The sequence below is a fragment of the Mustela erminea genome, chromosome 20, assembly GCF_009829155.1.
Source record: "Mustela erminea isolate mMusErm1 chromosome 20, mMusErm1.Pri, whole genome shotgun sequence".
In the NCBI taxonomy this organism is placed as follows: Eukaryota; Metazoa; Chordata; class Mammalia; order Carnivora; family Mustelidae; genus Mustela; species Mustela erminea.
In genome coordinates, this window is record NC_045633.1 from 14,856,192 (window position 1) to 14,883,282 (window position 27,091).

Below are 27,091 nucleotides of genomic sequence, written 5' to 3' on the forward strand. Positions count from 1 at the left end.
TGGGACATACACACATTAAACAATCACTGGCTGTTTGCCTGAAATTCACATTTAACCGGGCATCTTGTGTTTTAATTTGTTCCATCAGGCAGTTCTCCCAAGTCCTCTCTCTAGCGCCCCCCTGGATCCCCCCCAGCTCACCCCATTTTGGCTCCATCTCGTGGCAGAGGAAACAAAGGGCTCGTCCGAGGCCAGGATATGGGCACAGGGTTCCCCTGGCCTCAGTTTCCCTACTTACCTGACTCAGTGGTAAGAATCTCGGCTCCTCAGGGCTTCTTGGAGGATGAGTCGTGTGATGTGTGTGGGGAACCGTGTTTTGCAAACGGAGGAGGTATTGTGGAAACACAACGTACCAGAATTTGTTGTTAGGAGTAGCACAGACCGGTCCGCCGAGGCTGTTTCTGGGGACTGAGTTCCTTCTCTGAAGATTCTTTTTTTAAACAAGCAATTTGTACGTGTCCTGTAAACGTCAGATCAGTGGAGAGGAGCAGGAGGGAACAAAGAATCCTTAATTCTCATTATTCAGAGACTATACATTGCGGTGTTCTCTATCCTTGAGAAAGTACGAAGGCATTTTCCCAGGGGTGTGTGTGTGTGTGTGTGTGTGTGTGTGTGTGTGTGTGTTCCCTTTTAAGAAAAAGCAGGCTCATTAGCATTCTTCTGGACAACTTATTTTTCTCCCCCAGTCACTGTCATTTCTCAAGTTCTGGAGTGGATTCAAGGGTATTTCTCCCTTTCTGTCCTGTCCCTGTGATTCTAGGGATGTGGGCGCACATGTGTTCACGTCCCAGATCTCGTGCTGAGCCTTTTTGGGTGAGAACACAACAGCAAAGTCTTTGGGGGGAAGAGAAGCAGTCACGGATATCGTGAAAAGCCATGTAGCCCCCGCTTTTTTTCTGTGTCCTAACAACATATATGGGATGCCTGGTTTAATTTTTTTTTTTTAAGATTTTATTTATTTATTAATTTATTAGAGAGAGAGAGAGAGAGCTCAGAGAGTGGCGGAGGGAGAGGGAGAAGCAGACATCCTGCTGAGCAGGGAGCCTGATGCGGGGCCCATTCCAGGACCCTGAGATCATGACCTGAGCCAAAGGCAGAGGCTTAACCGACAGCCACGCAGGTGCCCCACCTACATTTTTTTTAAATTGAGATAAAATTCACCTAATATAAAATTTAACATTTCAACTATTTTTAACCCTAGGATCCTGTGGCATTCAATGCATTCAAAATATTGTGCAACCGTCCCCAGGATCAACTTCCAGAACATTCACAGCACACCCTAAGAGAAACCTCATGCCCATTAGAAGTCACCCACCATTCCTTCGGGCCCCCCAGGGTCACCACTAATCAGCCCTCTGTCTCCATAGATTTGTCTGTTCTCGAAATTCCGCACAAATGGAATCATGTGACATGGGACACCTTTCGTGTCCGGCTTCTTTAAAGGAGTGTAATGTTTTCAGGCATAATGTTTCCGTCCACCTGGTAGCGCGTGCTGGTACTTATTTCCATTTTATGCCCAAATGATACTCCGTCCTACGGAGACATAACATTTTGTTTATCTGTTTACCGGTTGAAGGACATCTGGGTCGTTTCCACTTTCGACTGCTGTGAATATGGCCGCTGTGAACGCTCCTCTTCACATTTTTGCCTGACTACCTGTTTTCAGTCACTGTGGGTATATATTTAGTGCTGGAGGAGAAGCGTTACTTTTTTTTGCCTGGCCACCAGCCGTGGGTGAGAGTTTCAGTTTCTGCACGTCCGTCCCAATACTTGTTATTTTCCATTGAGAAAAAAAAGATTTTTTTTTTTTTTTATGACCAACCCAGCGGGTATGAAGCGGTATCTCATTGTGGTTTTGATTTGCATTTCCCCGATGACTAATGACAAGGAGCATTTTTTCATGTGATTCTTGGCCGTTTGTATATCTTCTCTGCAGAAACATCTACTCAAGTCCCCTGCCTATTTTTAACTCAGTTTTACTTCTTATGGGAAAATATACATTGAAATGTACCATTTCCAACCATTTTCCTGTGGACAGTTTAGGGGCACTAAGTACATTCACAGTGTTGTGCCACTATTACTGGCATCCAGCTCCAGAGCATTTTATAGAAGGGACTGTTTTTTAAAAGGAGTTTTAAGGGCGCCTGGGTGGCTCAGTGGGTTAAGCCTCTCAGGTCATGATCTCAGGGTCCTGGGAGCGAGTTCCGCATCGGGCTCTCTGCTCAGTGGGGGGCCTGCTTCCTCCTCTCTCTCTCTCTGCCTGCCTCTCTGCCTACTTGTGATCTCTGTCTGTCAAATAAATAAATGAAATCTTTAAAAAAAAAATAAAAGGAGTTTTAAGGGGAGCCTGGGTGGCTCAGTCGGTTGAGCGCCCGACTCTGGGTTTCAGCTCGGGTGGCAGTCTCAGCGTTGCGAGATCGAGCCCCACTCCCACTGGTTCCGCACTCATTGTGGAGTCCGCTTGCCATTCTCTCTCCCTCTCCTTCTGCTCTTCCCGCTGTCTCTCAAATAAGTAAATAAATCTTAAAAAAAAAAAAAAGGCAGTTTTAAGTTCACAGCAGAATTGAGGGGAGGGTACAGAGATTTCCCAGCACCTCCCCTTCCTCTCAACCCAGGCATGCACAACCCCCCGTTATCATCATTCCCCCAACTCCAGAGTGGGACAGTTGTTTGTCTGTTTCTGCCCAAAAGGCAGTTGGGATTTTCATAAAGATCACACTAATCTGAGGGCGCCTGGATGGCTCAGTGGGTTGAGCCTCTGCCTTCGGCTCGGGTCGTGGTCTCAGGGTCCTGGGATCGAGCCCCACCTTGGGCTCTCTGCTCAGTCCCTTCCTCTCTCTCTGCCTGCCTCTCTGCCTACTTGTGATCTCTGTCTGTCAAATAAATAAATAAAATCTTTTTTTAAAAAAAGATCACACTAGTCTGTACATCAGTTTGGGGAGTCGTGTCCGTGATGGTTAGTTTTATGCATCAACTTGGCTAGGCTATAGGAGTCCGTAATTCAAGTAAACACTTAATCTAGGTGTTGCTATGAAGGTATTTTTCGATGGGGTTGACTCTACAACCAGTTGACTTTAAGTAAAAGAGATTATTTTGGGAATTTGGGCCTCATCCAATCAGTTAAAAGGTTTTAAGGGAAAAACTGAAGTTTCCCCGAGGAAAAATTACACCTAGGGACCAGTTCCTTTTCTTTTCTTTCTTTCTCTCTTTCCTTTCTTTCTTTTTTTTTTTTTTTAAGATTTCTATTTATTTATTTGACAGACAGAGAGAGATCACAAGTAGGCAGAGAGGCAGGCAGAGAGAGAGAGAGAGGAGGAAGCAGGCTCCCTGCTGAGCAGAGAGCCCGATGCGGGGCTTGATCCCAGGACCCTGAGATCATGACCTGCGCCAAAGGCAGAGGATTAACCCACTGAGCCACCTAGGCGCCCCAGGACCAGAGTTTCTACGCGAGAGCTTTATCTCTCTCTTCCACCACCCCTCTCTCCATCCATCTTATCCTGTTTACCTACCTACCTATCTTATCTACCTACCTACCTACCTACCTATCCATTCTATCTAGCAATCCATTTTTTCTATTTATCTATCTATCATCTATCCATTCTATGTATCTATGTATCATCTCCTTCCAGAATTGTCTCTCTGATAGAACTCTGACTGATATACACACATGAACATCTTTCCATTTATTTAGGTCTTTAATTTATTTGGCAATATTTTGTAGTCTTCTATGTACAAGTCAAACTTTGTTAAATTATTTTCTGAATTTTGTTTTTGCATCCTTATTTGCCAGTGTATAGAAAAGCAACTGATTTTTATACGTTGCTCTAGAGTCCTGCCACTTTGCTGAATTTGATCAGTAGCACTGATAGTTTTTGTTTGGTTGGTTTCTTTTTTTTTTTTTTGGTTGATTCCTTAAGATTTTCTCTATATAGGATCATATGAGCAGAGATGGTTTTACTTCTTCCCTTCCAATCTGGATGCTTTGTATGTCCTTTTCTTGGGGAATTGTCCCACCTAGAACTTCTGGGACAAGGTTGGATAGAAGTGGCAAAAGCAGACATTCTTACTTGTTCCTGACCTTGGAGGTCTGGGGACGGGGCGAATGTGCAGTCTTTGACCTTGGCGGGTGTGAGCAGTAGGTGCTCTCCATCAGCTTGTGGAAAGTTTCCTTCTCTCCCGACTTTGTTGAGTGTTTTTCTCATGAAAAGGTGTTGGATTTTGTCACATGCTTTTTTAGCCTTTATTGAGATGATCCTGTGCCTGGTTTGCTTTCCTTCCCTTCTCCGAAGTGCTGGGTTGGAAATTCAATCTCTGTGGTTTCTCGGGGTTTTAAAAAAAACAGTCACCGTTTCACAGCTCTCCCCATAAATGATCGCCAACTCAGGCGCAGTTAAGTGTTTAGGATATATGAAAAAAAAAAAAAAGCCCCTCCCAGGCTGCTCAGCAGTTGCAGGGAGAGGAAGCAAGAAAACGCGGTAGCGCCGAGTAAAATACTGCAGTGAATTCAGGTGTGCAGTTCCTTGTGCCCTAGCAGAAAGGAAGAGGGAGAGAAAGGGGAAGAGGAAGGAGGAAGGAACGAGAGGAAAGGAGGCAGGAAGGTAAAGCATTCACAAGGGGACTCGTTCCCAAACATTTTGCTCTGAGTTTCTCTAGAACTCTAGAGGCTATGATGCTCTGGGGTTACTGTCAAGATGACAGGTCTTTCTCTCACCTTGAGAATGGAGAATGGCAGATTAAGATTTTTTTTTTAAAGATTTTGTTTATTTATTGATTGGACAGACAGAGATCACAAGTAGGCAGAGAGGCCGGCAGAGAGAGAGGAGGAAGCAGGCTCTCCGCCGAGCAGAGAGCCCGATGTGGGGCTCGATCCCAAGACTCCGGGATCATGACCCCAGCCGAAGGCAGAGGCTTTAACCCACTGAGCCACCCAGGTGCCCCTGCCCTAGGGTTTTAAAAAGAAAAGATTGGCCTCCCTAGTAACATCCACCTGGCAATTTCTAATGGTTGGGAGGAGCTTCATATCCCCTCCTCCAGCTGAGTCCACGGATGATAATGGCTTGGTCCATATGGTGAAAGGTGGTGAGAGCTTTGGACAAGGACAGAGGGGACAGTTTGTTTGCTGTGGGACTTTGGGCAAGTCCCTCTCCCTGTCTGGGTCTCAGTGTCTCTGGAGTCTCAGTGTAAAGGTAGGGGACTCTATCCCCGGAGGAGTTCTAGGATCAGGTAGGCTCATAGGCTCTCCACCCAAGTGGCCTTTTTCATATGGCCCCATTAAGCTTCCTGGTATCTCCGGGACTCTGTACTCTGAAAGTTGCATGAGCCCCTTAAATGCCTTGTGATGACTTCTTACGGTTGATTACTGCTCAGAGACCTCCCGGCTGGACTGGATCGCGGATGCTGTTATTACTGGGGCGGGCAGACAAGGCTCTTATCAGATACACAGGCAGTACCCACTTAGGGACAGAGGATTGAGTGGGTGTTGAAACAGGAGATACTGATTTCCAGAGCTTTTGGTGATGGAAGGAGAAGTTGCCTAGGCCCTAAGGACCACCCTGGGGGCATAGGAAGTAGTCAGACAGCCGACTGGTTTTATTTAACACATTTTGTGCTGACCCCTTTGCCTGCATTATGTCGGTCAATTCTTAGTAGAATTTATGAGACAGGTACTATTATGCCCATTTTACAGACAGGAAGCTGAGGCCCAGAGAGAGTGGGTGACTTGTCCAAAGGCTCACCGAGTATTTCGGGTTGTCTGGATGCGTCTGAACGTACAGAACTGAGTACTGGGGAGAGGGGGGCCGCCCTACGAAGGGCCAGGATCCTTGGATCTGGGACTGGAGGTTGATGGTCTGCGCTGTCTGAGGGTGGGGAAGGGGAAGGAATGCCACCGATGGGGTCCCTGCGAGAGTGGGGAGAGCAGGACGCGGAGGGGACCGATGTGCCGGGGCAGAATCCCCAAGGGGAGACCTAGGATGGAGCGACTGGGGGGCTCCGAGGTCAGAGCGAGGGGCCTGGGCTGAAACTAGGGGGTCCCGGGAATGAGCGGGGTCGGGGTGTGCTGTGGGGGTGTTCCGAGGGACGGAGGGGCTGGGCAGAACGCGGAGGATGTACACCCTTGGGCAGGGTCCCAGGCCGGCACGCACGGGTCGCCGCAGCCGGAGAACAGAGGGGCGGAAGCCGGAGCTGCCCCGCCCCCGCCCCGGGCCCCGCCCTGGCCCCGGGCCCCGCCCCCGGGCGGACCTCGCCCCGCCCCCGGCCCGGCCCCGCGTCTCCCTGCGCCGCGCGCCCAGACCTCCCGGCTCGACCAGCAGCGCGGGCGGCGGTGAGTGCTGTGCGGGCGCGGGCGCTGGTGGGGACGCGGCGGGCGGGAGCGGGTCTCCGCGGCGCGGGCACTGGTCCCCGGCTCCGGAGCAGCACAAGCCGGGAGAGCCGCGGCATCGCGCGGGTTGCGGCGGCGGAGACCCCGGCGCATCCCGGGGGTCGAGGCGGGCTGGAGGGCGTAGGGGTCCTGCCGAAATGTGCCTCGCGGAGCCCTCCGGGGCCGGGGGACTGGCCGGGTTGGGGCCCTGCTCCCGCGAGTGGGCCCATCGCCCGCGCTGGGGTCGTCTGAAAGAATTTCCGGACGCGGGTCCTAGAAATTCGGCTTCTAAGGGCCGCGCTGTATCTGCGCTTTTTGCCCCGCCAACTTCAGCGCGTGTCTTTGTGGGCACCCGGGGGCCTAGGGAGCCCCCGAGAGGTGAAAGTGCGGACAGAGCGCGAAGGGAGCCGTGGCCCTGGCTAGACCCCCCACCCGCGGGTTAAGGTGGGCGCGGGGTGAGTGCAGGCGTCGGCTCAGACCCGCCCAGTGCCCGCGCCGGGTGGATGCCGGTGGCACGAGCCGCAGGGGAACCTGTGGCAGAGGCGGGCATTCCCCCCCCCCCCCCCCCCGCCACCCTGAGCCTGGCAGGTGACCTCCTCCCCTCTGCTCTCCAGGTCAGTATGGATCTGGGCAGTGGGGTGGGTGTTGTGTCTGCACCTTCTGGTCAAGGTCAGGGGATGGGGAAATGGGCATATTCTGGAAGGGGCGGAACAGTGCAGAGATCAGGCCAGTTGGACCTTCACTAGTTTTCTGGTCACTTCTGTGCTTCTGATTCATGGGGCTGACGTCATTACCTGTTGGACCGACTGGTGTTTGGGAAACCCAGTTTCTGGAAGCCACGGGCCTTTCCTTCTGAACCCATCAGGTTAGACTCTCCCACCAGTTTTCCCAAGAGGGAGAAATCCTTCCCAGTGGCCTGGTGGGCTGGCGCTGGTTCAGGGGCTGCCTGGAAGGCACGTTGGCCCTGCGGGTCCCCTGGAGCCCTTGTAAGGAAAGACATAGTTTGCACTAGTATATACTTGACTGCCTCACTTACCTTCCTACCCCTATCCCCAGCCTTTTCAGGGTGGTTCTTTTAAAATAGGACTAACCTTACTATAATAGGACGCCCTTGTAAAGAGAGGCATGAGCTGGTGTTTGGGACTCCACCACCGTGTTTGGTTTGATCCTAGTTGGAACAGAACCCAGAGAGCAGGTGACCGCTTCTGCCTGGCGTGGGATAATGCCTTCCGCTGCATTTGGCTTACCTCTAAGCCAGCTTTTGTCTGGGATCTGAATGTGCTCCAGCCTCTTTAAGAAACCTTAATTGTAGATCTGCTGTGCGGCAGGGCCATCTTCCTCTTTCCTGTTCTCCTGTTACTTTAAGGCATTAATCATAGATGCTTTTACTCGAGTTTGAAAAAGTACCCTTGTAAGGCTTCTGTGGGTGAAGTGACTGGGTGATTGATGTGAGACCGGTGATTACTTTCTTAGGTCTCTAACATACTAGGTGGTTGGTTGAGTATACCTCCCTTTGCTCCTTCAGTGCCTTTATGGGCTGGCCGGGGGGAAGCAAAGGGCCTGCCTTACCCTTTGAAGGACACAGGAGAAATGGCTCCTAGTCCTGAGGGGTTTACGCTGTGCGTTGGAAGTGGAAACACATGCCAGGGTTGGGGGCTGGGGGAAGCCAGTGCTCTCTAATGCGCAGGAGGAGGTTGAGCGGAATGGAAAAGGATTGAGGTGTGAGCAAGGAGCCAGGATAGCCACAGTGGGTTGAGCAGCAAAGCTGAGACTGAGCTTATGTGGCTGAAGGCTCATGTGGATGTGGTCAGCAGCTTTCCAGGGAGCAGAAGGGTCTTGGCAAAGCTTCAGAGGATGCACAGACTAGATGAGGGTTAAAGGGGAGCTACGGGGAGGGGAGGAGCCAGAAGGCATTTGCAGCCTAAGTTAGTTTTCAAGGAGATCAGCAGTACATACTTTAGCTGTTAACCACCCCTGCTCATTGGAGGTGTGTCTAATTCTGTTCTAAGAATGGACTGGTGCCCACATGAGACTTAAACTCTCCCACCAAAGATGAATCAACCCAGAGCTACAGTGATAGTGGAAGAAAGGAGACTCATAAGAAGTCGTCCTGGAGCCCTGGCACTATGTCTTGTCCTGTATTTCTTTTTGCTTTTACTGCAGTGAAAATAGCCCAGTGGGAGAGGTGGTCCATCCCATGAGGCAAACAGACCTCCTTAAATCTGCCTCTCTCTAGTACAGACGTGTTTATGATGTCTGTGGTGCCCAGCTGGCCTGCCCTGGTCTGTTCTGAACTCAGCTGGTGTTTTCTTAACCTTAAAATTGTTATTTGTGCTCAAAGTGGTACTTTCCTAGGTCACCGCAATTTCTTCTTACTGTTTAAACCTGTGTTGGTATTCTGGGCTGCTGTGAACACTTCCTTGGCTAATGTAGTCTTCCCTTGTGTGCAGGTTATTTCAATACCATATGTAATCTCACAGGCTTTAAAGAGACATGGACAGAGGGCTGCCTGGCTGGCTCAGTTGATACAGCGTTTGACTCAGGATCTCAGGGTTGTAAGTTTGAGTCCCATGTTGGGTGGAGAGATTACTTAAAAATAAAATCGTAAAAAAAAAAAAGAAGAAAAGAAATATTGAGGGTGTTTGTGTGGTGGTTCTCTGCCCAGCCCTAGCAGGTAGGAAGTTCATTCACCAGGATCCTAAAAGCTCGAGGCACTCCCTCCTTTATCACTTTCTTCTTCATAGGCGTTAACCCCGTGAGAGAAAAGACCAGAGAATTTCAGCTACTTAGCTCAGGAACTTTAGAATTGACCGCATTCCTGGAGTAAATGTAAGAGCTCAGCATTGTTTTGCCTTAACCTTGACTCCAAGGAGGTTATTTGTAGGCAAAGCATTGATGTTTTTGAAAGTGATATAAAAAAATAACACGATTGCAGATAGCATGGGAGATCAAGAAAAAGATGGGGCATGCTCTCAGCCTGTGAACCAACAGCTAGCATCAGTTTTCCTTGTTTTTATTATTTTTTTAAATTTTTATTTACTTATTTGACAGAGAGATGACAAGTAGGCAGAGAGGCAGGCAGAGAGGGGGAAGGAGGCTCCCCGCTGAGCAGAGAGCCCGATGTGGGGCTCGATCCCAGGACCCCGAGATCACGTCCGGAGCCGAAGGCAGAGGCTTTAACCCACTGAGCCACCCAGGCGCCCTAAGTTTTCCTTGTTTGTTCCACGGCTTGATCTCTTATCCCTGTGCCTGTGTATTTCTGAAGCTGCGATCAGGGTCCATACAGTTTTGTATCCCGACACTGTCCTCTTAATGTTCTCATTGTGTCACTTCATCAGAACTCATCATTCTCTGGAAACTTGAGGATGTGGTTTCACCAGGAATCCAGAGGGGAAGTCGCCCTCTCTGATTCTGGGGCAGCAGCCCACCTCCCCAGTGGAAGGATTTTCCATCCCGCAAATCACTGTAATTTGTATTTACGCCGTCCTTGAACCTGGCTTTCAGACTGTGGTAACTTTATCTTTGATTTATGGGACGTGTCACTCCATGGAAGCAGACAGAATTCAGAAGATGGTATTTGAAAATGATTGCTTTGAAATATTTCTTAGGAGTTTCCGTGTTCTTACTGAGGGATACTGAATTTGAACTTGTGTGAGGGCAGATAGCCCAAGAGCTGTAGGTAGTAGTGTTTTCCCACTTCCTTTCCCGAAGAGGACAGGAGATCTCATTTTCCCCTTTTGTCTAAATTCTTCCTCCTTACTCATTTAGAGTTTAGAAAGCACCATTCACCTGGGACATCTTCAGGAACGGTGGGCCGGTTGAGTTCCATTATAACAAAAACAGCATTGTGGTGTCTGGGTCTTTTCAAGTTTTCTAGCCAGTGGTCCTTAGTCTGAGAATTTTGAGCAATACTCGATTTCCTCCATGTACAAGTGGGATAGGTCCTTAAAAGAGTTTTTATTATCAGGTTTCACTTAATGTTCTTGTTGTTAAGAACATTTTTCTCCAGAGATCGCTGAAGACCAGATCTTTTTGGCCTTCCCAGCTGGTTCTCCACCTTGTGTACAAACAGGGCTCTTTCCTTAGGCAACTTGACAATTTGCAGGAGTGCCCTTTGCCCCAGCCCACCCCCCACCTTTTTCTTTTTTTTTTTTTGCCGAAGGAATCCCTTTTCCCCTGCGGGTCTTTTCAGTGATGGGAATATTTGAATATTGGGAGCTGGTCTCCGGGTTCCTTTTTCTGGGGCGGGAGGGAGGGGGCAGGGAGTAGAAGTGAATAATCTTCCTTTTCTCTCCTTGAAAGAACTCATTTTAAGAAGGAGGATTAAGTTGGTGGTGAAAAGGCTGTTTTATCTTCTCCCTGAGGGCCTTGCCCTTTTCTGTGTTGATCTGATGTATTTTTAGAAGACTTTATCACCCACATGTGTTTAAAACCACTGTGAAAGTTTTGAAATGATGTTGTAAGGGAGGGGTACAGATGGGGCCAGGCATCCCTGTGCCTCCGGCCTGGCCGGGTTTTGGGAATCCCATCAACTTCGAGGACTGTATGTTGGCTTCTGCTTGGGGATATCTTTTTCTTTCTTTTTTTTTTCTTCTCTTTAACCTTCTCCAATTAGAAATACTTAGAGTGTTCCAAAATTCGTTGTTTAGTTTATTTTATTTTTTCAGTGTTCCGGTGTGGTGCATAAACAGTGAATTTTGGAACACTGAAAAAATAAAATAAAATTAAATAAAATTTAAAAAAAAAAAAAAGAAACCAGATATGAAGTTACAAGACCAAAAAAAAAAGGAAAGAAGGAAAGAAATATTTAGAAACCCTGGTCACAGAAACTGGCTTCACTTCTTTTGCTTTAACTAAAATACCCTTTAAAAAACAAAACAAAAAAAACCTCCTTCTTTTAAAAAAAAAAAAAAACAACAACCCTTAAAAATTGTGTTTTAAAATTGAACTTGAATGCGTTTGGATGAGGCCTGCCTGCCCTGGTTCACCTTATAGCTTAGTTTTAAGTTTGCAGGAAAGTTGCAGCTAGCTCAGGTTTCTCTTACTAACAGTGTTGCCCATCCTCTCCACAGTACCATCAAACCAAGGAGCTGACGTTCGAGCCTCGCCCTTAACAAAACTCCAAGCTCTGTTTTGGAGTTCACCTGTTTCCCCCCCCCCACCCCGAGTTCCTTTTTCTGTACCAGGTGCCATCCCAGGTACCACATGGCATTTTAATGTCTTTCCCCAGCATCCTCTGCTCTCAAAATGTCTCATTTTTCATTTCTGTGACTTCTTGAGGAGTACCGGTCAGAGATTTTGTAGAATTTCCCTCAGATTGGGTTTGTCTGGTGTTTTTTCTCCTGGTCAGGGGAAAAATTGGCATGGAAGTGAAATGCCTTTCTCATGACATGGGGGGTACCGGATATCCACAAGACATTGCTAATAATCTGAAATGTTCCTTACTAGGTTGAGGTGATGGTTGTCAGGTTCACTGTTGCCATATTCCTGTCTCTGTCTTTTTGTAGACTGTCCCTTACAAAGCAAGATACTAAATCCAGCCCACACTCAGGAGAAGGATGGAGAGACTAAGCCCCACACCCTGGAGGGAGGGGTATTGACACATGCCATTTGGAATTCTTCTGTAAGGAAGAGTGGTCTTCTGTATCTTTAAAATACACACTTACATAAAGGGCTTGCATGATAGATGACCCCATCGTATGTGGGGTATCTATGCTGTTTATGTGTGAAAGACCTCAGTTCTACAAGGATGTAGTGTGGGCATCACTCTCCCAAAGCCCCATGGGGACCTGGGAGAAGTGTAGAACCCAGCCCTTGCCCCGGAGGGTTGTAATGTGGTCCAGTTAGGGAGACAGAGTCTAACCTGCAGACAGGAAGCAATTAAGATGCACAAGAAAGGTGTATGTTGTGGAGGGCTGGATTGCCGTAGGCTCGGCCAGGGGCAAGGGGGGGGCGGGGGAAGCAGACTTTAAGAGAACTCAGCAGGTAACGTTTACCACCCCATTCTCACCTGAAGTCTTGCTAAAGGCAAGGCGGTTGTTTCCCATAATTTTCAAAGACATGACAGTTACAGTCCCCACAGTCAACTGGAATACAGCCAGAATTGAGGAAATAAGCAAATAGGAGGCTTCCAAGGAACACAGATATTTATCATCAAGACAGACGCCCAGGCCTGTTTACCTTACTCATAGAAGGCACCAAGGAAACCAGTAACTCTTAGTTTGCATAGAGTTCTTACCCAGTGGGTGCTGGTTTCCCATGCTCAGAGGCTTTGACACAGCAAGGGCAGAGGTGGGATGGGGGCTGCCAACAGCCCCAGGCTGGACCTTCTTCCATCTGGGGTAGCACAGAACCTCCAGATGCTGACCCAGGCATCGCCATTGTCTTTTTTGTAGATTTTAAGGAAGCAGAGAGAACTATGGGATCGATATTAGAAAATAGTTCAGATACATTTTGGGGAGGGATACAGAAGGAAGCCAGCAGTCAGATTGAAGCCGTACGAGAAGTTACAAGGCTGGAGCTTTCCTTGTGTTCAGACATGATGTGGGATGTGGGGAGAGGGACCCCCTTGGCTGTGGGCCATTGGGCCTTTGATGTGTGTTTGTTCTGATTGGGAGTTGCTGTGTGGCTTCTGCCGTGGCTGGTTTCTCCTGGTGTTCTACATTTTGAGGCTTATTTTTAGAATCTTACTCTCCTTCTTGGCAGGGGTTGAATATTTTAAGGGGGGTTTTCAAGTTGCTCTTGGGCTGCTGGTTAATTATGCAGAACCCTTGTGTGGGGTCCCTCCCTGAAAGGTCCAGCCTGGCACACACCTCGCCTGGACCAGGCAGGCTCTTGGTGGTGGGAAGGCTCCCGTGACCCTACCACTCCCTCCTGGCCAACTGCTTCACACCTCCCCACAGGACACAGGTGTGCCTGTTTCTGTGTGTCCAGCCATGCTGTTACCCACCCGCTGACCTATTCTTGCCTGTGTCCCCCCAGATCCTCTGCTTGCCCTAGACTTTGGACTTAGTTTCCCCTTTGGGTCTGTTCCTTTATCTCCCCCATGTTGGTGAACTTTGCCTCCCCAGAGGGATTCCTTAAGGCTGGGGAGGCAGAGTCCATGTCTCCCCAATCCCATATAAACCACCAGCCTTCAGAACCCCCTGCATGAAAAATGGGTCACAGCACAAAATTCTAAGAGAACTTTATTTTGGTAAATAGGATATTTTTGGTACAAATTTGGGGAAACTACAGTGAGATGAATAGTTGACACATCTTTTCACCAAATAGAAGTAATCAGAAGCTTTAATCACTCTGCAAACACTCAGGGAGGGGCTAGGGGCCAGGTGCCCGGCAGCAGCATGAGATGGTTGGTTCATGGAACAAAGGGCTGTGATGACATCATTTCACCCACAGGTGGGGGAACATGGGAGGCTGGGCTGGGGAGGGCAGCTACGGGTTAATTTTTAATTTATGTCCTTTAATTGTAAATGTGATTAATAAATACTGAGTCACATAAATTTAATAAGCTGGAATTAATTAGTTTATAGAATTTCTTCTGAATTTGATTTTTTGATTATATCATTATTGCTGTGGCTCAGTGTACAGAAGATCGCAGAGCGGAGGCGAGGAATGTCCTTCCCACTCTATCTCCCAGGCTGCCCCTCTCCCCTGCTCATAGGCAGCCACTGTTACCAGTTTCTTGGGTATCCTTCTGGGGACATTTTGTGCATATTCTATAAGGAGATATGTATTATATCCTTCTTCCTTAGGCCCAAATGTTGGCTTGCTGTGAACACTCTTGGGGCCTTTTTTTTTCATGCAGCGATATGTCTAAGAGATGCATTTCCACACACAAAACTCTTGCTTGTACTGTTTCAATGGTTGTGTACTAGTCCCTTGGCGTGGATGGGCCATCACAGATCTGCCCGATGCCCTGCCAGTAGTTATGTGGTTTCTAGCCACATCACATTGGAGACCCTTGTGCGCTCATCGTAGTTTGTCCCTTCACCCATGCACGGGATAGCCCAACGGCAGATACCTAGAAGAGGAACTGCTGGGTCAGTGGTCTCATGCACGTTACGTTTTGGTAGGTGCTTTCATTGCAGATCGACAGAAAAGTTGCAGAGTTAGCGCAGAAGTTCCGTATTTACCCCGTCCAGTTTCCCCTGCTGTAAACATCTCACATCATCAGGCTTTGTTTGTCATGACCATGAAATTGACGTCAGTGTACTGACCTCTTAACCAACCCTAGACTATGTGAACTTGGAGGAAAAGCTTTTATTCTGTTAGATCTGTTCCAGGGTCCAATCCGGGATCCTACACTGTATTCAGTTTTTATGCCTCGTTCTCTTCTGGTCTGTGATGGTTTCCCAGACTTTCTGTGACCTTGGCAGTTTCGAGGAGTACTCTCCTAGTTTTGTAGCAAGTCCGGGTTTGTCTGATGTTTTCTCATGATGAGCCGAGGTGGACGGTCTGGGGGAGGAAGGCTCAGAGCTGAAGTGCCCTTTTCACCCGATCCTGCCGGCAGGTGCGTGATGTCCGTATGACCTCACACTGATAAGAAGCTTGACTCTGTCTCTGTGCCATTTTGACCGCACCTCCTTGGACGAGATGAGCCGTATTTTGCCTGTGACGACCCAGGGGAGTTGTCCAGGATGGGCCAGGGTCAGCTCGATGGGGGTGAGGTTAGGACTGGGTGCCAGACCCCTGAGTCCCTGGGATCCTTTTTTGGGGAGGGCTGGTGGGGAAGGAGCATCCCCTGAAGGAGACAGAGGTGTAGGCCTGGGTCAGATGAGGGAGGCCCTCCAGCCTGGGGAGAGGAGAACAGGAAGTGGACGTGGGCTTAGTGGGGTCATGGCTGAGGGAGGACTGAGGCCCAGTGGAGGTGGGGGAGCAAACCTGGGGACGGGGAGGAATAGCAGGGACCCCCCAGGCTGAGCACCGAGACTGAGGGAAGAGGGGTGTTTCTTGTTACATTTTGATAAGGAAGGATTTGAGCCATTCCTATAAGAGCTCTTAAGAGGGGAGGCGGGTAGGGGACACTGTTGGGACAGAGTGCCCAGGGAGATGGCAGGGCAGGCCCGCCCGGCTGGCCACACTCAACGAGGTTACATGAAGTTTGAGCCAGAGAAGGGCTCCTTCTGAATTTAGGGCAGGTGGACAGAGGCCTGGGCGTTGGGATGGGAGGCTGAGGGAGTCAGGTTGGCGGAGGGGTGGGGGTGGGAGATGGGCAGAGGCGTGGGGGCCCCACGTGGGAGGGAGGGAGCATAACAAATAACCATGAGTTCAGCGGCTCAAGTCATACGAATGCATTATCTCACGGGTCTGGAGGTCAGAAGTCCAAAACGGGTGTCCTTGGGTTAAAATCAAGTCCCTCCTGGAGGCTTTAGGGAAAAATCCATCTCCCGGCCTTGCGCGGCTTCCAGAGGCACCTGCGTTGCTTGGCTCGCCACCCCTTGCTCCAGTTTCAAAGCCGGTAGGGGAGCACTTCCTCTCTTCTGAGGCCCTCCTGCCTCCGTCTTAGGAGGAGCCTTGTGGTCACGTTGGGCCCACCAGGAACTCTGGACCGTCTCCTCATCTCTTAACTGAGGTCCCACTGCCAAGTTCCTCTTGCTGTGTAAGGCTAGGTGCTCACGGACTCACACGTTCTCCGGATTAGGATGGGGACGACTCTAGGGGGCGCTGTTTCAGGTGGGAGTTTGGGTAGGTCGTGGCCCTAGAACGTGGTGCATTGGGGTCTGTTTGGATCTTGGTAGTGAAACCTCTGGGCCATTGTGGGCAAGTGATCCCTCCCTGGTCCATGTCTGCTTCTCTGCAAGTCGTGAGCATGAGCACTGGTGCAGTAACCCTAGTGCCCAGGGTTCTGAGCACATCCACTTCCTCCCTCCCTGAGGTATGGGTACTATTAGCCCATTTTCCAGATGGGGACACCAAGGCACAGAGAAGTCGAGCAACCCACCCAGGTTCACACAGCCAAGAAGCGGCAGAGTTGGGAATTTGAACCGAGGGAGCTTATCAGTTCCAGAGTTTCTGCTCTTAAATAATTCCACCTGCCTTTAGATTACATTGTCTTAAAATAAGCACATCCCATCACCTTGACTTTCTTTGGAGCTTTTCTGTTGCTCCTTTGTGCCCTGCCTAATCCCATCTTTCTGGGTCTTCTCTTGTCTCGTGATCACCTGTGGGTCTTCAACGGGCCAGGCCCTGGTCCTTGCCATTCCTAGTGACCCCTGAGACCTGAGTGGTGCCTACCCACTTTTGTAAATGACTGGAGATTGCGTGCAGGGGTTTCCAGAAACCCTTGGGTGCCGGGCCCACCCATACTGCCCCCAAGTTCGGTGGTGGCCATGGCTTCCGGTTCCCCACCAGCTCAGCTCCTGGTTGGAATCTGCACTGCAGCCCACTGTATGTTGTCCCAGTGAGACCTCTCAACGTCGGGCATCATTTTTCTGTGCTGCTTTGCTTTGGGGGCTGCCTGCTGATTGTCTCACCGGAAAGAATGGGAGGGGCACCCCGGGGGCTCAGTCAGTTAAGCGTCTACCTTTGGCTCTGGTCATGGTCCCGGGGTCCTGCGATAGAGCCCCGTGTCGGGCTCCCGGCTCAGCGGGGAGCCTGCTGCTTCTCCCTCTGCCCCTGTCTCCCCAGCTCATGCATTCTGTATCTCTCTCTCACATAACTAAAATCTTTAAAAAAAAAAAAAAAATGGTGAGAGACACCTTTCCCTCATCTGCCAAGAGTATCCCTTCTGTCCTTGCCAGTTATCAACAGGCACCAAGGACATAGATGCCATCACAGGCGTGAGCTCTGTCCCCCCTTTCCTGTCCACACCCGTCAGCACGAGTTGCTGACGTTTCTGGCTTCTTGGGGGTGCAGGATGGTTAGAGCCTCTGAGTTTTCTTGACACCATGAAAAACAGACAGATGGTCATGATTCCGGAGAACGATGACATACTGTTCATGTAGGCCAGGCAGCTCGAGAGCCACCCCAAAGACAAGGCAATGAATGTGGAGGGGCAGGTGTTTCTGAGTTTGGGGTGATGGCCCCAAGCAGCCTGCTCACAGGTCCAGATTTTGAACCGATGAGCCTGTCGCAGGATGAACCCCTCACTCTGTTCGGTAACCCCAGCCAGAACTGGGAGCACCTCCTGCAGATCTGGAGTACCAGTGGTGTCATAAACTTGCATCGAGGAGCAGAGAGAGCCCGTTTTGAGGTTCAGAGATTATGGGTTTTTTTTCTTTCTGATTTTTTTTTTTAAATTTATTCATTTGAGAGAGAGAAGGAGCACAAGCAGGGGAGGGACAGCAAGAGAGGGAGACGCTCCTCGCTGAGCAGGGAGCCTGACGTGGGGCTCAATCCCAGGACCCCGGGATTGTGACCTCAGCCGAAGGTGGACACTTAACCAACAGAGCCACCCAGGCGCCCGTCTTTCTGATTCTGTCTTGTTCATGTTTGCACACCTCCACACTTCTTTCCCACACACATCTTGACTTGCTCTCTTGCCTTGACATCACGGGATGCCCCGTTGAGAAGCGCCACTCTCCTCAGATATCCTGGAGGAAAGGAAGGATCTCAGACCCAATTAAATGATTGTCGTTCTGGAATGTGTTTGGGGACACGTTGGCCAAATACTGGTGTTACCTTGAGCTGAACCAGGAGACCCTGTTCCTGAGGCTTGTCCTTGTACAAACAACTCCCTGCAGAGACGTTCTCAGCTTCTGAACTGGGTGTTAGGGGAAGACCCTCCCATTTCCATCTGCTCCCAGATCTTGATGTCCTCAAGATGGGTCTGGTGTTCTACCCATGTTTGTTGCAAGTGTCAGGGTGACCAGCTGGTCATGGATTTCCTGGGATGAGCCTGCACACCCCACATCCAGGGAAACCTCTCCATCCTGGTGAGGCACCCTGTATAGCACCCGTGGTGTTTTGAGCCTAGTTCTGTGTGCTAGAGATGGAGATTTTAATAAATTTCAATCCTTGCCCTCCTGGGGCCCACACACTGATCTGGAAGCCAGATGAGTAAAGGCTCTGTGACAAGTTCAGCAGAGAAACATGACTTGGTTACAGCTAACACATACTCGCTGCTTCCGTGCCCCACATTGCTCTGGGTGCTTTTCACAAGGGTGCTCTTTGAATCCTCCCAAGAGCCTTCAGACACTGCCAGTGTCCCCATTTTATGAATGGGATAACCAAGGCAGCAGAGTCGTGCCATGAGGCATGCCAGCTGCCCACAGGCAGTCCGGCTACAGGGCCTGTATCTTGATCTTGGTGCCCTTGATCTCTGCACTGTGTAGAGAGGTTCAAGCGGGGATGGATTCTCCCCTGAGCTCGCTTCTTGGGGGAGGAGATGCAGAAGCTCAGATAGGGCAGGTGAGAGGAATTTGTAGCCCGTCGGGAAGGAGGGACACCAGGGCAGTGGAAAGAGTGTGCCGGGTATGTGTCTGGGGACATCTAAGCCAGCCGTGCAGTGTAGCAGGTGGGAGACGGGGTAGACAGGGGTTTGTGGTGCCCTGGGACCCCGCTGCCATCCTGGGCAACCAGGATCTCCAGTCACCCTAGCCTAGGAGGCACTGGCATGTCAATGTCAGAAAGACCCCAGTGTTTTTGATTTTAGGTAGATGGGGCTGAACTAAATCTAGTAGAATTTGGAGGCTTGAATTGCTGGCCTTGGCCCGTGACACAGAGACTGGAGATTTCTAGCGATGCCTTTATTTTACCCATTTGTGATTGAGGTGAAGCTCACATAACGTAAAACTTCTCATTTCAGAGTAACAGTTGAGTGGTGTGTGGCATGATCCCAGTGTTGTGCAAACATCACCTCAGTCTAGTTCTAGAACATTTTCACCACCCCGGTTAACCTGTACCGATTCACGCTCCCCGCATTTTCTCCCACACCCTCCCTCCAACCCCTGGCCACACCGACTGACCTTTCTGTGTCTGGGTGCACCTGTTCTGGGCGTCCTGTGGAAATGGACTCATACCCTGGTCTGGTCTTCGCGTCTGGCTTCCCTCCCCTGTAATCTCTTGGAGCGGAGCGGGCTGCTCTGCTGGTTGTCCCCACACCTCCCAGAGGTCAGACCCTTGCCTGGGAGTTTAGGATTCTGGGCAGAGCTCTGCTGGGCTCGGCTCCACAAACCCTGAACGCAGGTCTGCATGGACACAGAACGGGGAAGATGCTCCTTGGAGTGGCGGGAAATGCCCAGAATCGCAGCTTCCACTCGGGTGTTCCAGGGAGTTCTGAGACCGTTCAGGCTGAACTTTCTAGGAGCGGATCTGTTGCTGAAGGCGAGGCTTCTCTGGGACCGTTCCAGTGTTGCAAGGTCTCAGGACCCGTTCATTAGTATTTGCTCAGATGTGAGGATCACTGGGCTGGACAGCGGGGCTTCGCTCCGGGGTGGTGCGGGCGCTTTGCTTCTCTTTCCACAGAGCAGTATGAAAAGGCCGAGGCTGAGCTTCCCGGAGACCCTGCTGGCAAGGAGCCTTTGCCTTTCCCACCCCAGGTGTTAAAGCAGCTGGCGGAGATGCCTGGCATCACGAGGTCCCTTAAAGAGGCAGCTTCGGGCCGGGGTTATATATCCGGGAGGTTCTGGGATCTTCCCCTTCTGTCTGTCTGTCCTCCAGGACTGGAAGGAAGAGCCTTGTATGTGGTTTTGTGCCTTTGGTTGATACGGAGGTGCTGGCCCCCTGATGCTTCCTTCTCAGAGAAGCAGATTGTTCCTGTTTTTGGATATTTTCAAAGATTCATTTATTTGGCAGGGGAGGGGGTAGCAAGAGAGAGAATCTCCAGGACCTGGGCCCTGAGAGCGGGACCTGAGCCGAACGAAACCAAGAGTCAAGGACGCTGAACTGACTGAGCCGCCCACGTGGTTATCTTGAGTCACAAAGTCATCAGTGAAAAATGAGTTGGAATCCATATATTTTCTTTTTTTTCCAAAAAAGCCCTGCTTTGAGTGTGTGCCGTGAAAGTCTGCAGGAAATGCAGACTTTTTACACCTGTAAGGGAGGCAGAAAGAGAGAGAGAGTGAGAAAGGTGTTCCAAGGTGTTGCTCCCATATTTTCACGTTTCATTTGGGGGTAAAACGAGGCCGCTGGTGGTGTCTGTGTCTCCTGCCTGGGAGGTGTTTGGTGAGGTCAAGAGCAGTCTGGAGTCCACCAGCTTTGGGTTCAGACCCTAGCCCTGCCTCCCGGAGTCCATCTGTGTGGCTTTGGGCCAGCAGCTTGACCTCCCTGGGCCCTGGTTTCTCCGAGTGAGAGTGAGGACGATGATTGCGATGATCCGTCCATGGTGTGAGGACCCCGCGGGATGACACATCTGAGGGTGTGAATTACAGAGCCTGGGACAGTAAAGTAAGAGCCCGTTGTGGTTTCTTTTAATGCAGCTGTGACTCTGGGGGTGGGGGCGGGGGTAGTTGACGGGTAGTGGATTTTGCTCAGACCAGGACCTCTGGACTCAGAGATAGCCAAGTATGGTTTGAACGACCTGGGCATCTGGTACCCTTAGTGGCACCCTTTGTTTTCTTCCTGTGTGAGGATCCAGCAGATTCGATGCAGACTCAAGACTCAGAGGGATGACCCAGCTAGACCCATTCGGTCTGCTTGGCCCCGTTAGGCATAGGGGAGCTGTCCCGGGGCTGGGTACCTTCACCCCGCCCATCTCCCTTGATTGTGGCCCGTTAGATTAAATCCTAGAGCTGGGCATGGTTGGAAAAGAATATACACATAGGAAGGACCTCAGGCCTCGGTCAGCAAAAGGTTAAAATTTGTTCAGACCGTTGCATTTACGATGGCAAGGAAAGGGGAGACACATTTTGGGAAAACTTGAAGGAACAAATGTCGGTGATTTGAAAAACTCATCGGTACCCCAAATACCTCATTCCCCATCTCCCTCCCCACATTCTCAGCGGGGACCCAGGGGGGTGAAAGTCACTTTGTGGGGGAGGGGAGAGTTTAAAAAAAAAAAAGGAATGAAAGAGAAAACAAGTCTTAGGTATTACAGTGGTGTGTGGCCCTTCAAAACTCAACCGTATCCAATGAAATCTTATTTCTTAGTATTGCATTTTCTCTTGTGAGGCAGAAATTAAATTATATTTAAATTAATTAATTAAATTTAATATAATTTAATTTTTCTCCTTGGGGGGGGTGTGGAGGGGGGGCAGAGGCAGCTATAATGAAAAACAAGGCTGAGAAACCCCGTTCTGTACCATGTCTGAACTGGGAACTGGGCCCAGGAATAGATACCCCTAGGACCCCTCACTGCCCATCGGAGAGAGACTCTGTCACTGAGGAATTCGTGGAGACATGGAGCAAAGGGACCCCAGAATTCCTAGTGGCACATTGGCAGGGGAGAAGGTGGGGGCCAGGCCCCGTGCGTCTGGTCCTGGGTCGGTTTCCTGGTCCGCCTCCAGCCCTTGTCGCATCGGACAGGCCTCCTTTCTCGCGACCTGGCCCGGTGCAGCGTGGCCACGCAGGGCCCCCCGGTTCCCTGAGTCTTCAGAATGTCAGGATGGTAGCCGCGGAGTGTTGGGCTGAGCGCGGTCTCTGGGGTGTAGGACCTGCGGGGCTGCCCAGGCCACACGCCCTGCGAGGCAGCCCTGGTCACATTTTCTGATTGGAACAAGGGGTTTGGGATGCCTGCCCCCCTCTCTCTGTCTCTCTCTCTGTGGCTTTGGGAGTCGCTTGCGGCAGGGCCATTCTGAGGTAGGGGACCGTGGGGCTCCCCACCCCCGAGGTTTTCCTTCTTGTCTGTGAGGCGGGGCGGGGGGAAGCTGGACAGAGAATCGCCTTCACTGTGTGCTTTTAAACAGCCAGTCGAGAAAACCCACTCGCAGGGGCCTGATAACAAAGTTAAACAAGTGGGGAGGGAGGAAGGAGACCCCCTTGCTGGCCCCTTTATCCCCCCCCTTCCTGTAGCCATGACAACCTGGCCTTCACCAACCCCGCCAAAGGGGGTTCTCCAGGCGGTTCTCAAGGCTGTGCTTTTCGGTGGCAAGACGGTGGCTTTGCTCTGAACTCCGAGATGCTTCCCCGTTTGTCCTGGAAAAGGGAGCGCAGTTATTGGATGGAATTGTGCTCGCACCGCAGCCCGCGGGGGGCCTGATCTGGAGGGACAGAGGGTTCCTGCTACAGCGGAGGGTGTGGGTGACTGTTTGCTCCCCTTGAGGAGTGTTGGGGCTTGAGGCCCAGGAGCTGGAGGCAAGGTGGGCCTTCTGCCCCCTGGGGAACCCAAATTAAAAAGGTTGGGGGGGGGCATGTGCAGGGGGGTGGAGGGGGAGAAAGAAGAGAAGTGGGATGGAGCAAAGTGGCATTTCCTGGCCTGGGGCCTGTGGAAGGGAGGCTGCGGAATGTATTTAGAAAACTTCTTCCATCCAGCTGTTGGTGGGTTTGGTTTTGTGTTTACTGCCCTAGCCTGTCACTTTTGTCCCTTTTCAGAATCCTTAGTGCTGGTTACATTTACGTGGCTGTTGGACACACAGCATGGATGTTCCCAGGAGGCAGGGGCCTGGAGTCCAGAAGCTACAGGCTGCGGCCGGGACACCAGCGATGCGGGTGTGATAAGCCGGGTGTGATAAGCCGGCAGGCCGGCCGGCCCTGATTTCCAGAAGCTCAGGCCCTTCCTTCCTGCAGAGGAAAGGAGCCCCGCCCCCTCCCACCCCTGCACCCCCATGTCCGCCCCTGACGACGCAGCTGCCTTGGGTCCCTTCTGGAGGAGGGAGCTGTGGTTCTGAAGGGGAAGGAATTCGACTTGCCAGTTGAGTCATTGTTTCTCAGCTGTTTGACCCAGACTGTGTTTTCTGCACAACTCAGGGCACCCAAGACCTCCCGTTCCCCTTCGAAAGCGCGCTGCTTGCCACCGCGGCGCCCCGTGCTATTTTAGGCCCTCTGTCCAGCCCGGTGTTTTCGGTCCTTGCGGTTTTCTGCTGTGAGTCAGTTTTCATAATAAATTGTGTAGGCAGCTGGGGGTCTGCCTTTCCTGAGACAGGAAGGGACAGTGAGTCCTTGACCTTCCGTGAGGTCCTGAATTCCTCCAGTGCACGGAGGCGGCTGGCAGCCAGAGTCCGTGTGCGTGCAGGCCGGGCCAGAAGCAGTGGTGGAGGGCCGGGGTTGGGGGTGGGGTGGGGTTGGTGTTCCAGGGGCCCTGGCTGGCGAGGGATACCAAGCCAGTTTAGGAGGTGAAGTTGGTGAACTGGGCTGGGGCTGATGTCTGTAGTCTGGCTCCCTTCTTTCTTCTGGTTTTCCGTTCCTGTGTGTCAGAGGAAACAGACATGTCATAACCACTTTTGACAATTGTGTTCTCATTTTAAACCCTGGACCTGTTTGCACAAAGATGTCCAGTGATCTTATTAGCTCCCCTTCAGCCTTCCTGATTAACTGTCCCTGCAGACTAGGATGTAGCTGCCACCACCACCTGGGGGCCTTCCAAGGTTTGCTTCTTGCTTCTCCAACAGACCTGCCTCATCTGTGCCTCCTCTTCTCTACAACCCTCTGTGGCTCCCCCTGTGTTCCATAGTGCCTCCTTCGGGTAGAAGCAGGAACGTGTGAGCCACGTGGTTAGTTTAAACATTTCTTAGTAGCCACATTTTTAGAAGGTACAAAGAAATGGATGAAAGGAATGGTAACAATGCATTTTGCTTAACCCCACCTACCTAAAATACTGCCGTTTCCAATATAAAAAATCATGAATGAAGTATTTCACGTGAATTTTTTTTTTTTAAATCCAGGGGATATTTTACGTTGACATCATCTCCGAAATTGGATGTTAATATTTTGTCAGAAACTTTTGCTCTAGATGCAGAGCCCGTTACAGTCGCTGTTGGAAAAATAGATTCACATAGCCAGGGTGCCCCCTTGAAAACTTAATGTAAGTTTTCCAATAATTGTATGATGTATTGGATTTTTTATTTTTATTTATTAATTTTATTATTTTATTTATTATTTGTTACTATATTTATTATTTATTTTTATTATTTATAATATTTATTATATATTATTTATTATTTTATTTATTTTTTTAGTTTTGAAGAGAGAAGGTTAGAGCATGCGAATGGGGAGCGAGAGAGAGAGAGGGAGAGAATCTTAGACTCCAAGCTGACTACAGAGCCCGACCTAGGTATCAGTCTCATAACCCTGAGATCATGACCTGAGCTAAAAATCAAGAGTCAGATATTTAACCAACTGAGCCATGCAGGCATCCCCAGATTTTACATTTAAACCATTGACGCTTGAAGTACAAGTAAACATTCAGTTCCTGGGTCACACCAACCACACTGTGAGTTCCCAGCAGTGGGGTGTGTGTGTGTGTGTGTGTGTGTGTGGCTGCTGGACAACCATATTGGGACAGCCTAGATGGAGAACGTTTCCGTTCTTCCAGAAGGTTCCATTGGGCAGGCTTCTACGATAAAGCCCACACACTTCCATAGGGCTTTCACATTTCCTACAACCCGGCCCCAACCTGTTCAGCTTTATTTACTGACTGTGTTTGACACGTGTCCACTTTCCCAAGTTTCTCTCCCTCCCCCCAGACCCCGAGAAATCTCCTCTTTTGGTCTCTGCTTAAAAGCAGAGAGCTTCCTCGAAGGAGTCTCCCCTTCTTCCCGCGGCAGAATTAACTTTGCCTCCGCTTCCCACGGGTTCTCAAAGTCAAGGCAGAATGTGGGGGGAAGAGGCGGCAGGCCCGTCCAAGCCCCTGCACCGGGGCGCGCCGCCCTGGGAGCTCATTGCCCCGTTTCTCCTGAGGCAGGTTTGAATGGATCTTCTAAGGCTGCCTTAGCCCTGCCCCTTTAGAAAAACAGCAGCACAAAGAGCTGCACTGTGTCCTCCTCCAGCTGCCCCGGGGCCGTGGCGCTCGGGCCACAGCAGGAACACACCCTGCGTATGGGCCACGTAATTCTAGGCGGGCATCAGCTGTCCCCAGTCCCTGGGGGTGGGGTGGGAGCAGGAATGGGGGGAGACAGCTTCTTTGCCCTCACAAAAGGAAATCTGTGCCTGGCTCCTCTGATACTCCGTTCTCAGAATGGGAGCTGGGGGTGTGTGTGTGTGTGTGTGTTGACTTTTTAAAAACTAACATGGGGCGCCTGGGTGGCTCAGTCTTTGAGCGTTTGCCTTTGGCTCAGGTCATGATCCCAGGGTCCTGGGATCGAGCCCCACGTTGGGCTCCCTGCTCGGTGGGAAGCCTGCTTCTCCCTCTCCCCCTCCCCCTGCTTGTGTTCCCTCTCTCGCTGTCTCTCTCTCTGTCAAATAAATAAATAAAATCTTAAAAAAAGAAAAAAAAGGAACATACAAATAGAAAAGTGCACACAATCTTCATTGTACCGCTTGTTCTCACACGGTGGGCACGCCAAGTGGCCGCCCCCAGACAGGGAACAAAGACAGGAGCAGCCCCTTATAAGACCCCGCACCCCCCCACCAAGCCGTTCCAGCCTGCGCTCCCCGCCCCTCCAGGAACACCCGCTTCTGCGCCTTCTGGCCCGGGACGCATTCTGCTCGCTTCTGGATGTACAAGGTGTCACATCAGGGTGTGCGTCTCTGCCCTCCGGCTTCTGTCACAACGACACACTCTGTTTGCCATAGTTTGTGGTTGAGTTTGAATGCCTTTGTCTTTTCTGGCATCTAAAATGCTTTTAGTAAAAACCGCAGTGGTTCGAAAGAAGACAGTACTCCGTGTGCAACACAGGCTGTTGGCTAGTTCTGAAGTGTGAGAAGAAGCTTCTGCTCCAGTTGGCGTGATGTGTGTGCTCTTGGGATTTTCCTAGGTTTTGATGATTGGTTGTTAACTATTTACCTGTTAGCCTTATTTAGGGAATCCCTTCTTAAGGTGATCGTTCCTGGCTCTGGGAGAGATACTAACTCCCCTTTCTGGCCTTTGGACAAGGCTGGACACAAGCCACATCTTCACATTTTCTTTGTCCGGTAGAAATTGGAAGATTCGGGTGGAAAAAGGAGCCGGGGTACCCCTTGCATTTCTGATCCGGTATCTTCTGGTTTTGCTTTAGGTAAAATGTCTGTTCCGGGATCCTACCAGGCGGCCGCTGGGCCTTCCTCGGTGCCAACCGCGCCCCCATCCTACGAAGAGACGGTGGCTGTTAACAGTTACTTCCCGATGCCTCCTGGCCCGGTGCCGGGGCCGACCACAGGGCTGGTGACCGGCCCGGATGGCAAGGGCATGAATCCGCCTGCCTACTACACGCAGCCAGTGCCCGTCCCCAATGCCAATGCAAGTAGGTGCCACCTCCCGCGTCCCCCTAACCTCTCCTTGGCCCTCCACCCTGGCCTTGGGGACTCCGCGACAGTCAGGGGAGCCACAGACCCGACCTGCCAAAGGGTCGAAGCCGAGTGCCGGTCAGTCCGGCTTGACCCCTCGTCCTGGAATGTGCCCCCGCCCCAGTCTTCCAGGTTCTACGTCTGGGAGGCTCGCGCCTTTTCCCTAGCAAAGCACAGTCCCAAGTTGGCCAAAAAGCGATCTTTTGGTGCAAACCACAGAGGCTCACCAACAATCCCAGAGAAACTGGGGGTTGGGAGTTGCTTTTAAGGGCCCCCAACCCTCCTGCTGAGGCCTGGCTGGTGTTGGGGTGGGTGCAGAAACAGCCAGGAGTTAGGAACCGCCAGCCTGCCCATGTTGGCATGGCTTCCCAGCCTTCGGGCAACTTCTTGGTGGCCTTGCCCCCTGGGATTTCCTGCTGCCCAGGTGTGCCCAGGTGTGCCCAGGGGCACCCAGGTGCATAGCTGATTCAGTATCCCAAGCAGCTGAGGAAGTAC

General features: G+C 50.9%; 1 protein-coding gene across 1 annotated transcript in view; it reads left to right on the plus strand.

Moving 5' to 3' along the window:
• LITAF (lipopolysaccharide induced TNF factor) overlaps positions 1–27,091 on the plus strand; it is a 94,119-nt gene that overhangs the window by 62,313 nt on the left and 4,715 nt on the right. The window contains exon 2 of the mRNA XM_032327462.1: positions 26,329–26,553. Coding sequence (XP_032183353.1) covers positions 26,334–26,553 — 220 coding nt within the window. The 5' untranslated portion in view covers positions 26,329–26,333. The remainder of the gene's footprint in view (positions 1–26,328; positions 26,554–27,091) is intronic.